Raw genomic sequence first — 15900 nt, forward strand, 5'->3', positions numbered from 1 at the left:
ATTTGAGTTGTCCTCATTTTAGAGATGTTGTGCAACACATTGTAAACCATGACCATCTCTTTAAGATGCTGATAGTCTCAACAAGAAAAACAAATGATAGGGAACAAATATCGAGTGTAATTTCCTCATGCTATGACTAGTGTAGTACAGTGGGTTATGCTCAGATGTTGCCCGAGTAGTTCTTTTTGTGCTCTTACACATGTAAAGCTGAAATTTAATATCATTAGTATTTCAAATGCTGTGTGAAGAATACTGGATATAATTTCATCATTAGGTAAATGAAAAAAAAATCTCTACTGTATAACTCTTTAGTTGGTTATAGATAAAATATCATTTTATTTTATTGCAGGGTAGAAGAATGCTTTTGTAAGGAAATAATTGATATATTCAGTCACCTATGAAGATTTGAATCTTGCTTATAAATAACATTGCACTATTTTTATAAGAAACTGTAGTGTTGTTTTTGGCCTGTGCTATTTAATTTACAATTAATATATTTTATGTGCGAGTTTTCTGATTTTAAAAACTCAGGTTTAGGAGGAGAGAACATTTTTTTTTTTAGAAATGCCCAGAGGAAATATTTGAAAGCATAGCAGGGTGTCTTTCACTGTAATGATGTAAGACTGGAATAGTGTCTTTTTTATTTTGATATGCACGTAATGATAAGATATTTTCAGTGAGCCAGAGCTAGGCCCCATTGAGACCATTTTGAGACCAATTTGAGTCCAATTAACAGTTTTGAATTTAAAAAATAATTTAGCTAAAATTCGGATACAGAGGGACCAAAAGCAGAGCAACCAGTGAACATCTGGAAGGGTTAATGACTTTGACTTCATTAATTTCTTGGCTTTCATGAGACTTCCATTGTTGGATAATTTTATTTCAGAAATACTGTGCCTGTGTTAGGATGCTGAAGTACAAATACCAGATACCAGACCTGAATGAGTTTGTTCTGATTGAGAGATTCAGCTTTCATGAAATCTGTGATGTGCAGGTGTCCAAGCAACTGTAGACCATAGCTCTCCACCAGCCTTGCACTACATATAGGTGATGTAGGAAGTCAGTTGACAAAATTTATTGAAGTAATTTGTTTATGACTCTGGCTGATTTTTGTTTGCCGTGGTTCTGGGAAACCAAGGGGTTTTGCTGTCACAGAGAGACAGGTGTGGATATATGAGGCAAATGAAGTGGCAAGAGGAGTATCTCATTTTTCCAGAGCAGTCTTATCAGTTCTTTATCCCATCACAGTCACGTTTCTCTGGTCCTTCATGTGTAAATAGCAGGACAAAATTTTATGTATACTACAAGAATCCTGGAACCAGTTCTTGATCCTGTTAATTATAACATGGAAAAAAAAAGATGCCCCTCTTTTTTATGCAAGTAAAAGAACTGAGATAAGAGAAGGTGAAGGAATTTGATGTTCTTGAATCCTCTGTCATTTACACAAATGGCTGCTTAAATAGCCAAAACCAGGGTTACTTATTTATAACATCCTTCTTGAATAGGTAGTATGATTGATACATGAAAAAATTTTTTCTAAGTTGTGCGTAGCACAACGAAATTTATGAAGGGTTTTGATATATACGTATAAGAAGGAACCATAGCTAGAATCCTTGAATTCCCCATATCTGCTATGTGGGACTGAACTGAAAATGTGGGTTTCAGAAGCAAAAAACAGACAGTAGTCAACTAAAACAAATAGCACTTTTTTGTGCCTTATGTGATGAAGGGAAACCACACAGAGTAAGAGACCTTTTTCTTTCTCTAGACTGCAGTTCAACTACCCAGGTGTAGGCAGGGCTTAAGGCCAGCTTAAGCTCTCTAGACTCACTGAGCTGGAGCGATCAGGAGTGGTTGCGACCTATAATCATTTTGGACACTAAAAGACCTTAACTGTGTCTTCAACTGCATCTCTGACAGAGTGCAGCTACCAACAAGTGAAAAAAAAATCTGTCAGCCCCCCTTGGATCTCTTAGATGTTTCAAATTAAGTGCCCCTGTACTCTGCCCGGATCTGGAGCTGAAGCCCACCATCCCAGATGAGTAGTTTCATAGGGCTTTTGGGGCATTGTATGGGAAATGCTCAGGCTCTGCAGTGGGTCAGAGGGGCTACAAACTGAAGGTCTAGCGTTCAGCTTTTCTGGAGCATCTACAGTCTCTTTTAATAGGCTGGTGATGGCCACTGCCCGTTCCAGATCAAAGGAGCAATCCCAGCTTTAGCTGAATGACTGGCAGTAACGACAGGTGTAGAGAGCAACTTCTGGTATTTCGTAAAGATAAAGCCTTGCAAAAAGCCTGTTGTCACAATTTCTCATTTAATGATGCCTGTTGGAGTGTCTTTGCCTTTTGTTTGCGATATTATGTGAATGCTCTCATCTCTCTATGATCTCTTATCATTTAATCTTGCAGTGGAGACTTGAAGAGCCTCTTACATATTATTATGTATAAAAATGTTTACCTTTAATTCATAGCCATTCCTTCCATATCTTAGCACTAGCATTTAGATTTGGGATAAAATACTTGTTAGCATTTTACCTTTTGAAATAGTTATTTGGTAATTTTGTAAGCAAAGCGGGCTGCAAATACAGGATTACTCCTAGTAGTGCACATATTACAGTTTTGCCTACTCTTTTTTCAAATGTTCCTACAAACTCGATTTTCCTGTTTCCTCAATTTTTCAGTTTTTCTCACCATGTACTTCAGTATACCTTTTTGCAGCTCTTCTGTTCCTTTAATCAGATTACTTTGGTTTGTATTCCTTGCACCACACTGAGTGATCCATTTCTGTACATACAGGTGTATTGAGCTTGTTGTTATTATTCACATTTTTTTCTTTTTCTAGAGACCACTTACGTTGTTTCTTTTTAACTCATAACCTTGCAATAAAACCTCTTTCTTTCAGGTTTTCCTTAGGAGATGCTCGGAGGCCACTCCATGAAACTGCAATACTCGTGGAAGACATCGTCCACACTCAGCTGATAAATTTGGTAAGAACGTAACTGATAAAATAGTCTTCACTCTAAAACTCATTGAAACAACATGACATTTTCATGATCTAATGACTAATAACAGATTGGTCTGGTTTTAGAAACAAATAAGACACAGAAACTGAGGGTGATGTTCTGGCCTCAATAATCTATAGAAGCTACTGTTAGGCTTGCAGACAGAGAGCGTGCACTTTGCTTATGTTTATGTTCTCTATTTGTGTGATATCTGCAACCTCACCTTACCTTGGGAGGAAAACTGATGTATTTTTCTTGTTAGAAACTTCAAGTTGTTAAAAAGAAAAAACTGGCTAGTCATCTAAAGACTTCCTTGCTAATTTTTTTTATGTTCTAGTATTTGTGTTAATGCATTATTTCCTTAATATGTATGTTCTAATATTCTTACTATTTGATGTTTTGATTTCTGTCAAAAAACAATGCAGAAATATTGAAGGTTTTCCTTATTGAAAGCCAATGAAAGTGTTGTATAAATGAGGCTATTTCAAATCTCGTCTGTCAGAAGCAGCTCTAAATTTGAACCTCTTCATAGTTTTTAATTGAAGTTCAACAACACATTTTAAGTATTTTACACCATGGCGTGAATCTGCCATCTGACATTTTGTACAAAAAGGTATGCTCTTATATGTTACCTGTAGCTTGGGAAGCATAGCAAATGAATAAACAACCATAGCAAACATAACAGATGAATAAAACGAATAAAAATAAATTTTTCTTATTGTAGTGATTCTTCAAATGAAATTACGAAATATATATCTATTAAATTATATATATTCATATATATTATATATATGAATATATATACAACTGTAAATAAATATCTATTATATATATTTATATATATGCAAATATATATGAAAATGTCAAATGGCCATTATATGGAACTAATGTATATAAATAATACTAATACATATTATAACTAATATTTACATATGATGAGTCCCTGCAAGTCCCTTTGAGCTGCAAGTTCCTAGATCTTTTCTCTATAATGAGCCCTTTCAGCAATCAGAAGGGTTTTAAGTTTCAAGCTAGGTTCTATTCCTACATTATCCAGAATTAAAAACCTTTGTAAACTGAGAAAATTAAACTGAGAAAATTCAGAATGAGGCACACCGCATATTATAAGTATACATATGTGTGTGTGTAGGTATATAAAATATATTTTTATATTTTATATATGTTTATATATAATATTGCTATGTTATACATAATATCTATTTATACTTTATATATATTTATATAATATTAACATATTATATATATTTTTTTTAAAAAATATGTTATATAAATAAACCTCTCCCTGCCCACTGTTTGCCTGCAGACAGGTGCTTTCCTTCAGCTTTGCACTTAATCCAGCAACCGTTTGGTGGCTTCCTGGATTGCAGCAAATGCTTTGGGGTCCCTTCCAGCTCCGGGTGGTTTCTTTCGGCTCATCCTTCCAAAGCCCAGCGGTGTATCCCTGTCTCTGCAGTCTCCTGGCATCTTTGTACTGGGGCTTCTTTGCTTATTATGCTCCTTTCGGTCTGTCCCAAACATGCCCCGTGGCTCCTGGGGAGGGGACAGCCTCTCTCCCCTCTCCACAGGTTTCCCACTGGTTAAACATGCTGCTCCAGGCATGTATTTGTAATTCTTATTCTAGCTCTAACTACTACAAAATAACATTTTCTTTTTGTTAATGGTGCCCTTGATTTATGCAAACCGATGGCTGCGGCTTCACTCTTCCTTTAGCAATAATGTGGTGAAGAGTTGGTGCTTTTACATCCCACCGAGGCTTAGCTGAGCTGAGCTTTACATCAAAACGTGCCTTTCAAGAAAGTGCAACCTGCAGCCATGTGGTCTTTGCACTTCAATCAAAGCCGGGCACTTACTTGGGGAAGGACCGTGACCCCGCGTTAACCCTGCGTGGGGTGTAGGAGCATGTATGATTTCCTGACAGAAGGAAGAATAGGAACAGAGCGGCAGATAAACAGCTTTTCTAACCTTTCCCCTCTGAGCCCAAGACAGCGCTTTATTTCTGAGGAAGTGAAAGTATCTTTAATAGCTCATTGCTTTGACCTCTGACATTCACATGCCGGAACTCTTAAATCAGGAGTTTTTTACATCCTCTGGGCTTCTGATAGGGATTTTTGCCCATTTGTCATCCTTAATAACTGCACATCCTTATTGAGTTGTTGCTAAGTATTTATATTAAATTTTCACTTTAGATGTAGGTGTTCATGTAGGTATGTATCCAGTACTAGAAAAAAGCTATTTTTATAACTGATGCTGACTGCAGATGTAAATTTATTGCTTACTATCTGGATTTTGTCGTTTTACTCATGTTAATGGCCTACACAGTTCTCATTATGTAATTTAATGATTTCTTCTCAAAATTCATGTCCATTTTGCCATCCTTAATACACGTATAAAACTAAACTGTAGAAATTATGCCTGCAGTAAAACTGGCACGTTGCATACATCTATCACTAGTAAACATTTGTAAGAAGAGTTCATACTTGTTGATTAAGTCCAAGTTTGATCTTCTGAAGTAAAAAATAAGTGGCAGCGTGATTACCTTTGATTGGTTGATTTTTGATATCTTGGAGGTTTATAGTTCCAGCTTCCGATTTTCAAAGTTGATCTGAATTGTATTAAATCAAGGGCCGGTTTGGACAGATTTATACGGTCACTGCTTCAAACCACTATATACTTCCTGAGGTCCGGCTGCTATAGCAGATGACTCCACTAACAAGTCAACTTCTTAAAAAACAGACTTTTTAAAGTCTGCATCACATTTTATGATCGATTTTTTTTTTTGTTTTGAAAAATACGTACACTGCTTTTCATTAAATTAAGTTATGCTAAAAGTATATACCAATGTATAGAAGGAAATGAGCATCCCCAGAGGATGATTCATGTCATCCTAAAATTAGTTTCTGAGTTAGATGAGATCAATTTCTTGAGGAATTTACTTCCTCAGCTGACTAATAAAGGGATCCTTTGACATCTGGCTGGGGTTTGAATATCTAGGAGATAGGCATAAAAGATGAGAGATAAATTCCATCCAATTTGTTTCAGAATGCTAGCATGAGTTTGAAATTTTTTTGCATTTATTGTAAATATATTAAATATTTTGTTATTTGCTTATCAAGCAATATAAAACAAAAAACCCACCCTAGAATGAGAAAGTTCTGTATGTTTTTTGTTCAAGCACAATGTATTTGAAGAGCACAATGAATTTAAGCTTTAATTTGAAATCAAGTTCAATGTTGACTGATAGTATTTGTTTAGTAACTGCTCTATATGTATTTATAGGTGCCTTAATGTTACCCCTAAAACTGTATTTATTTATGTGTCCTAAGACTAGAGGTTCCAATCAAACCTAAATTGTTCTTTATGGTTAAGCACAAGTAGTAGACGTCTGTTACAAGGAAAATTGTGCCTACAAAAAAGGTTCAACAGGGAATGCAAAAAGATGTTTATCAGAAGGTCACAAGCCTTTAAAATACCATTTGAAGTGGAACAAGGCCTCTTGTAGTTCGTTCTTTCATATTATCCAATACAATTTGCATGTGCAGTAAGAAGATTTTGAAGCGTCATCTTTTATTAATAATCTGTAATATCTATTCAGACCCTTAGAAAGGGAACTCAAAGATCCTGCTTTAGGACAAATCAATATTATTCAGCACTTTGTCAACAAAAAGAGGCTGTAACTAAGAGAAAAGGAATATGAAATTTTCCTGATTATTAAACTACCAATGAGAGGTTTGGCATCAAAATAGTTGAAGTCTTGCTTATGCATGGATGTAAAAGCATCTGGAAATTGTTTCATGTAATGTTTAAGAAAGAGGAAAAGTCTCTCCTAACCTTCACCATCTCTGTCCAGAATTTTTGTCATGCTGGGCCGGATCATAGGAACATATAGTATTATTAGACTAGTATTAAAAACTAAAGATGTCTTAGTATCTTCTCTTGATAGGGCCATAGCTCCACGTTCGTGAACTAATAGACAATAAGATCATGATGTACTACTTAAATCAAAAAGGCTATTAAGGAGTTACCTTCCTTGTGCTGGGTATGTATCAACTGGTCATTTATTATCAGAATGAACTGCCAGCAGTTTACTCTCTAGGCCTGCTGAATAAGGTAGTAGTAGTACTGACAGCTTCTTTCACAGAATTCGGTTATTCAGTTTAACACTAGGTTTGAACTTCAGTCCTTTACGGTTTGTTTCCAAGATATCAAATGTCTTCTGGGAAGAGACTGATCTGTTTTTCCCCAGTGAAAGACATTTTAGCAGTAGCACAGAGTTCAGCAAGGGACTATGAAAAATTACACGTATGCACACCAAAAATACAAATGTGCTTATAAACAGCAGAGCCCAAAAGTCCCTGCCTACTGGTGAGTAACCTTACCTGTCCATGTAACACTGGCTGCTCGGAGGGAAGGCTACAGCACATTGCAACAGCCTTGGGCTACATCCTTTAAATGTTTTCTCCACTGGGTTTCTTTGTGCGCTGTGATAAATCATTGTGGAGACTGTCGTGAATGATAGAATTCATGTTAATAAAGTTGTGGTTTACTCCCTGCCAGCTAATGCGTGTCTGCTGGAAGATGGACTCTGATCTCTTCAATTGATGTCAAATGATTTAAGTCAAACCCACTCAGTTGGCTTTTTTAGAATGCAGTAGTGTCAAATTAAAGGACCTTCAATTGCCCAAAATTATATTGTAGATGATATCTGTTGGGATTATTTTGATCACTTACTTTTGTCCTCCTATGGAAGAATTTAATTTCATGCAACTTGTGCTGCTACCTAATACTCACTGACATTCCACTCTTGCTTCCTTTGTAAAAGCATGATTTGAGTCTCTTGTTACATATATGCATGTATGAACACTTTGCATGTACACATAGATAATTTTAATTTTTTCTGGTTTATTACTATTGGAAATTAATTGTTTCTTACACAGATAATGTAGTTAATTCAAAATCAGTCCTTTGGTCTCAACCGAAGCACAGAACACAGGTCAGCAGGTGAATAATCTATACTGGAATACGTAGGTTATTTTAAATTGTGGCAATAATTCATAGATAGAACACTTACAGTGAAATGCAGAGATTCAACAGTAGGTCAAGTCCAGAGTAAATCCATAGTAAAACCATCCTGTGGAGTAAATTACTGTTTATTGTAGGGACTTTTAATAAAGGTTGAGTAGTCATTTGCCACAACTAGGAAAAGGAATGGTGAAAATAGAGACAAGAATAAGGATAGGTTTACTGCTATGAAATGCTTAAATCATGATAGTAATGAATTTTGTGTTTTCAAAGGGCTGGATGAACCTGGTGTGCTTTCTTTGCTTCCCAGCTTTATTCCTGCAGCTGTTAACCATTTTATTGCAGTTTAAAACGAAAGGAGGAGGAGGGAAAACTCGCCTTCACTTGCCCATCCAGAGAAAAAGACAACGGCAAAGGGAGAGGGGAGTAGGAAAAATGAGGATTTAAACAGAAACATAGATAGAGCTTTCTTGATTCTTTACAGCCTGCTCCTACAGGTTTTTTTTTTAAATCAAATCACACTAGTTATTCATTCACAAACTGGATTAGTCATTTTAATGTGTGTAACCTCTATGCTGTTCTGCAGTCGTACAGTTCCAGGTTTGTTTACTGCGTTTGTGCAGTAAAGGTTAGACTTGTAACCTTTATATACATAACTGTAGAATTTCTGACCTTCCTTTTAAAAAAGAAAGAATTGAAACCAGCTCGTTCGCTAATAGAAGTTGCCCACTGATAAAACCAGTGTGAAGTGCTGTTCACTCTTGATCCCAAAGTTCTATGCAACTGTCACTTATGCCACCCTAGTAATGGGAAAACTCCTTGTTTTATGAGTCTGTTTTAAAACAGTAATAAAGTTTCCTGTGCACTACATTAATTAGAGGGGTTATCAAAATAAGACAAACTAATATAATTTGTGATTGTACAAAATAAAGGAAGTCGAGGGTACCATAGGGACCTAATGAATCACAGGATGGAAACAATCTTCTGGCTAACTAAACATTCAGACTTTGTACTAAGTCATAGGGTGTATATACAGCTCGGCAAACCGGAACACGCTGTGTGTTTACATGAATAGGATAAAGGAGTTCACAAAAACCATCTGGGAAAAAGCCTCCGACTATTCATTCTCTTCCTAGTGTAGAGTAAATTAAACAACACACGTACATTTGCAGCGAACACATGGCACACCTGCCCTGGAAGAAATCAAACTAGAAAATAAGTCTATAATATAAAAATTTCCCTGGGTACCAGCAATGTGCATTTGTTAGCATTTCCCCTGTGTGATGGAAAAGAAGAGAAGGGACTTTATCTCTAGCAAGCAGTTGTTAATTGTTCCCTGTGCGTTTACATCATTTAAATGTGGTCAATATTTAGAACATGTTATTGCATTGGTAGGAGTAAGTTTCTTCTTTTTTTCTTTTTCTTTTTTTTTTTTTAAATGTAAATAGCATCTTTGACATTAATATTTGTGCTCATCATTCTCAAAATTGATTTTGGACTATTTGTATTGTTTGATTTTTGGAAAGATTTTTGTGTGACTAAAAGGAAGGGCTGTTTTTCAAAAAACTTTTTTGTTCATTTTGCAGAATAGCATAGAGTAGGTTTTGTTATTCTGAGTGTGTATTTCTTTCTATACAGTGAAAAAAATTGAATAGACTCAACCCTTTCACTGCCATTCTATAGAGATCAGATGCTGTTACTCCTGTACCAAAGGAGCTCAGTGACCGTGTATCTGTCATTCACAGGTGAAGATGACACCGGTTTAGAAAGGCCCACATCAGCCACAGGACACTTTTCTCAATTTCCTGTTAAAGAAAAAAAGTCTTTTTTTTTTTTCCTTTTCTAATATTTCTTAATTCACAAGCACTTGACTTTAGATTACTTGAGCAAATGGACAGCATTTTGTCCTTCATATCTTAGACTGTTATAAAATGTCTTTTAAGGCGACATTTTATGGAAAATTTAAATTGGAAACAATGAAGTCTTTTGTCTGACTTTTGGTGAAATGTTGCCTTTTCTTCATTGGCAATTTATATGGAAAGTGATGTCCTGAGTTTTCTACTCTTAACGTTAGCTGCGACTTGTTCAGCGTATTCAGATGTATTTATTCTAAAGGACAGAATCTATTACAGAAGACAGTTCAGGAGCCCCAGTCAGGGATTCTGGGATCACTCTGTGCTTTCTCTTAAGATGAGAAAGGACTTACTTGTTGAGATGTTTTCTTTCCCATGGATCTTTCTGCAGAGTCAACACGTGCTGTGAGGCAGAGCTGCTGCTTGTTACCTAGTCATGCAGAGATGCTGCTCAGCATCCAGTGGTGATAGACTTCACTGACTGAAAAAGTGGAAAGACTAAGATGCTGTTATTAAGAACCCTAAAAAAAACCAAACAGAAGGAAATGAATAATTACGCCCACATAATTGTAGCAATATGTTCAATAGTAAAGAAAAACATCCAAACTGTTCACTAGATTGAATGGAAAAAGCAATGTGATCAATGGTTAAAGATAGTCTTGTAGTGCATATAAAATATACAGAATGGAGGTAGTGCAGGCAGCTATAATCCCAGTATTTCCTGATTTTCTATATCAGTCTTTGGGCCTTTAATAACAATGACATAGATTTATGTGTTGTACATGTGTGCATATATATGTGTCTATCTGTTTTTTCCACCCTTAACACATCAGATTCCTGTATAGGCTGTTGAGCAAGAGGAATTAAGTATGTATGAAATTTCACTCATGGGAGCTTTGGAATCTATGGCATTCTTAAATATGTATGTACTCAATTACCTTGGCTTCTGGGGCTTTTATGAATCAACTGATAAGCTGATCCCAGCCTGAGTTTCTGAAATACAAATACATCCTTTATTTAATTTTTATATATACTGTTAGGAGTATAGCATAGATCAATAGTTATTGAAATCTTGGATGAGCTGTGATGAGCTGAGACATTCAGTGCACAGATGCCCTATGTCCAGGATGTGTTACTGACTTATATTGATGTCACTTATTTTGCTGGAGCCCTATGAAATTCTAGGTGATTAGCTCTTTAGAAAAGAACAAATGAGAAGGTTAAGAAGTTGAGGAGTAATCATCAGATTTTTATTGCACAGTATGATGCACTCTGGTAAATCAATATTTTGTCAATGGTTTTACTCTCTAGTCTGCTTTATTCAAAGTGTTTATGACTGAACAGGCTTTTGCCAAGAGTATTTTTGACGTAGCCTAAAACTGTCTCAAATCATTTAGCTGGGCTGAAATGAAGGAGGAATGTTCCTGTCTGTGAAAAGTCATAATTACACCCTCAAGCTTCAGAAGTCAAATGGAAAACTGATTCAGGGTTTCTTTCTTTCTTTAACTTGTTTGTATGATGTAAATTGAATATTATAAATAAAAGAACACGTGTGTAAGGTCCATACCTGCACATAATGACCCATCTTATCTAGTAGTCTGATTCTGGCAGCACTTAGTAAACTAAATGCAAAGAATCTGGAATTTATCAGTGGTATACAACACACGGATATTTGATTAGGAAGATGGACCTCAAGTTAACTTTCAAAAACATCTGTATATCTTTGAAATCAGCTCCAGAATCCAATAAACAACAGGTTTTTAATTATTATTTTTATCATCTTACTTGATTTGTTTCAAATAACTGTCCAAATATGTTAACTGTCAGTGCCTGGTGGAGGGTAACATTCCTTCTGCTTTTCCTCTGGGATCCCGAGTGGATTCATCTGAACAAATATGAAGGCAAAAAACATACTTTTCGATACCTGAGATAATGATGCCAGATCATCCTTTGTGTGAGGGGAGATAAATGGGTACTTCTAGGATGTGACTCTTCATGTCCCAAAGTAGTTATTTAACATTCTGCCCATCCGTTTAAAATCTGGACTTCTTAAGTGAAGTGAGAGACATCTGACCTCTATGACTTATGGCACTAACTGTATTTTTTTGAGATTTCATTTTTCATTGATTCTGTGAAACAAAACTGTAAACTTTAAGTTGTGAAAGGCACAAACTGATTTATGGATATCTGTGGTGAAAAAAGAGTAGTGTTAAATTCTGCATGGTCTTTAAATGTAACTCATAAACCTTAAAGGTCATCTCAGAGTGTTTAACGGAGCAAATTCATTGTAGTTTTTAAATCACCTTATCTGATTTCAAGCAAACCTGATAGTTTCAGAATGACTTTTTTTAGGAAGATTGGCTTGTTAACAGTGTTATGCAGTTACGAGGAAATGTGGTCACAGCTGGTTCTGGTTTCTTAGCTAATCCACCTGATTGGAAACAACAGGTTTTTGATATTTTTCCATTTCTTACACTGACACCTAGTGTTCAGAGGTCTTGAATTTCTAATACTGCACTTTGTTATTAATAGATAACTGTCGATACCAAAGTTCTCCACCTTTGTCAACATCTTCCATTTCTGTTCTTCTGCAAAAGAAAATGATAACTGAAGGCAAAGGTATTACCATCATGCAAAACAATCTTACTTTGAAAATAACAATAGTACAGCACTACTGGAAAACTTGGCAAAAGCTATTTTACTTCTTGAAGCACTGCAAAATTTGTTTTCTTAAAAATTAAGTGCTTTAGTTTTGGCAAATACAACTCTTTTGTGTCTGTAAGTGTCACCGGCCAACAAAAACAGTGATAACAGCAGAAACCCTTAGATCAGTATTTATTTAATTGTGGGAGATGTCAACGCTTTTTATTTCTGTGTTCTTTTATCTTCAAGCCACGAGTTCTACCTGATAGGAGTGTTGATGGCAGCAGAGTCCTTGAGTGAACAGAAAATAACTTATACACAAAAACTAGCACAAACAGTCTTTTATCTCAGACTTGCAAATAAATGGAGCAATCCAAGTATGGATTATAACCCGTTCCTGACAAAGACAGCAACTGACAGAGTAAAATTTGCTCTCTAGCTCTCATACCTGGGATTTTGCTGTATGTTAACTGAAGAACTTCCATCATGTAAGATAATATATTAAGAATTTTGTGTGACTGTATCTAAAAGTATCAATGAATTTTTGTGTTTTAGTGATGAGTTCCATAGGAAAGTGAAAAATATTCATGCAGAGAAAATGCATATTAAACTTATGCTTGATCTGATCGTTCTTCCCTTTTTCTTCTCATGACTTTTCCTGTAGCTGCACTGAAAAACTGCCTTTCTGCACCAAGTCATATGTGTTTTAAGTTTCCTATACACTTACTACCTTGCTTTTTCAGAAAACCAGGCGGCAGTGACAATTCACTGAACACTCACCTAGATTGATGGTCACCTCTTGAGGAAGCCCTTGGTTCTTACCCAATTTCCTAAAAGGCCAGAATGTGGCCATAAAAACAATCTCTTCCATAAACTTTGGAAAGCTGTATTAGCCAGATGTAACTGCTTGATTCTACTACTTTAGGCTGAAGCTTTCTCTCCAGAGATGTCTTTTTTCCTTACAGACCCACTGCCTGCACAATCTGTAGATTCCTGTGCTATTAAGACCGAAAATTAAAGGAAAAATAATTGTTTCGAAGAGCAGTGTGTCTGGTACAAGACTTTTTTGCATGAGGTAAAGGAATTGTTGGCTTGGTCAGAGGAAGGCATAAGGGAAATAAATCTGAGAAAACATGTCAGGAGCTCTGTATGAATTGATACAGGGGTGATCTTCTCAAAAAAGTATATGCTTTACAGTCAGTCCGATTCAGCTGCGTTGTTTTCAACACGGCTATTAAGCACAGTGGGCTCCATGCAGTAGTTGTATCTGTGATTTACATAAATATTCCCAAACTCAGATAGCTCTGTTTTCATACACTCTTCTTTTAAATTACAATATATAATTTACCAACTTAGACGGCCCATTTTGAAGCAGTAAAGGTTGAGAGCAGCCTTGGTTGTAGTGACCATGAGATGGTGGAGTTCAGGATCTCATGGGGCAGGAACAGAATATCTAGCAGAATCACAACCCTGGACTTCAGTAGGGCCAACTTTGGCCTTTTCAAGCAATTGCTAGGGGAAATCCCATGGGACAGGGTACTAGAAGCTAAGGGGGCCCAAGATAGTTGGTTAGCATTCAAGGACTGCTTCTTCCGAGCTCAAGATCAGAGCATCCTAACAGGTAGGAAGTCAAGGAAGGGTACCAGGAGACCTGCATGGTTAAACAGGGAACTGCTGGGCAAACTCAAGTGGAAGAAGAGGGTGTACAGATCATGGAAGGAGGGGCTGGCCACTTGGGAGGAATATAAGTCTGTTGTCAGAGGATGTAGGGAGGCAACTAGGAAAGCTAAGGCCTCCTTGGAATTAAACCTTGCAAGAGAGGTCAAAGACAACAGAAAGGGCTTCGTCAAATACATTGCAGATAAAACCAACACTAGAAGCAATGTAGGCCCACTGATGAATGAGGTGGGGGCCCTGGAGACAGAGGATAAAAAGAAGGCGGAGTTACTGAATGCCTTCTTTGCCTCTGTCTATACTGCTGGAGGCTGTCCTGAGGAGTCCTGGACCCCTGAGGCCCCAGAAGAAGTCAGGATAGAGGAGGAATCTGTCTTGGTTGATGAGGGCTGGGTCAGGGATCAATTAAGCAATCTGGACGTCCATAAATCTATGGGTCCTGATGGGATGCACGCGCGGGTGCTGAGGGAGCTGGCGGAAGTCATTGCTAGGCCACTCTCTTTGCTAAGTTGTGGGGAACGGGAGAGGTGCCTGAGGACTGGAGGAAAGCAAATGTCACTCCAGTCTTCAAAAAGGGCAAGAAGGAGGACCCGGGGAACTATAGACCGGTCAGCCTCGCCTCCATCCCCGGAAAGGTGATGGAACAACTTGTTCTTGGTGCTGTCTCTAGGCACATCAAGGATAGGGGGATCATTAGGGGCACTCAGCATGGCTTCACCAACGGGAAGTCTTGCTCAACCAACTTGATAGCCTTTTATGAGGATGTTACCCGGTGGATAGATGATGGTAAAGCTGTGGATGTGGTCTATCTCGATTTCAGTAAAGCGTTTGACACGGTCTCCCACAGCATCCTCGCAGCTAAACTGAGGAAGTGTGGTCTGGATGATCGGGTAGTGAGGTGGATTGTGAACTGGCTGAAGGAAAGAAGCCAGAGAGTGGTGGTCAATGGGACAGAGTCCAGTTGGAGGCCTGTGTCTAGCGGAGTCCCGCAAGGGTCGGTACTGAGACCAGTACTATTCAATATATTCATTGATGACTTGGATGAGGGATTAGAGTGCACTGTCAGCAGGTTTACTGATGCCACAAAACTGGGAGGAGTGACTGACACACCGGAAGGCTGCGCAGCCATTCAGAGAGACCTAGACAGGCTGGAGAGTTGGGCGGGGAGAAATTTAATGAAATATAACAAGGGCAAGTGTAGAGTCCTGCATCTGGGCAAGAACAACCCCATGTACCAGTACAAGTTGGGGACAGACCTGTGGGAGAGCAGCGTAGGGGAAAGGGACCTGGGGGTCCTAGTGGACAGCAGGATGACCATGAGCCAGCAATGTGACCTTGTGGCCAAGAAAGCCAATGGCATCCTGGGGTGTATTAGAAGGGGTGTGGTCAGCAGGTCAAGAGAGGTTCTCCTCCCCCTCTACTCTGCCCTGGTGAGGCCGCATCTGGAATATCGTGTCCAGTTCTGGGCCCCTCAGTTCAAGAAGGACAGGGAACTACTAGAGAGAGTCCAGCGCAGAGCCACGAAGATGATTAAGGGAGTGGAACATCTCCCTTATGAGGAGAGGCTGAGGGAGCTGGGTGTCTTTAACTTAGAGAAGAGGAGGCTGAGGGGTGACCTCATTAATGTTTATAAATATGTAAAGGGCAAGTGTCATGAGGATGGAGCTAGGCTCTTCTCAGTGACATCCCTTG

General features: G+C 37.8%; 1 protein-coding gene across 3 annotated transcripts in view; it reads left to right on the plus strand.

Moving 5' to 3' along the window:
- Positions 1-15900, plus strand: part of SUPT3H (SPT3 homolog, SAGA and STAGA complex component) — a 291877-nt gene that overhangs the window by 147124 nt on the left and 128853 nt on the right. For all 3 annotated transcript variants that reach the window (XM_068413559.1, XM_068413627.1, XM_068413717.1), the window contains exon 3: positions 2902-2986. In XM_068413559.1, the coding sequence (XP_068269660.1) occupies positions 2902-2986 (85 nt within the window). The remainder of the gene's footprint in view (positions 1-2901; positions 2987-15900) is intronic.

This window comes from Nyctibius grandis, chromosome 1 (assembly GCF_013368605.1).
Source record: "Nyctibius grandis isolate bNycGra1 chromosome 1, bNycGra1.pri, whole genome shotgun sequence".
Lineage (NCBI taxonomy): Eukaryota > Metazoa > Chordata > Aves > Nyctibiiformes > Nyctibiidae > Nyctibius > Nyctibius grandis.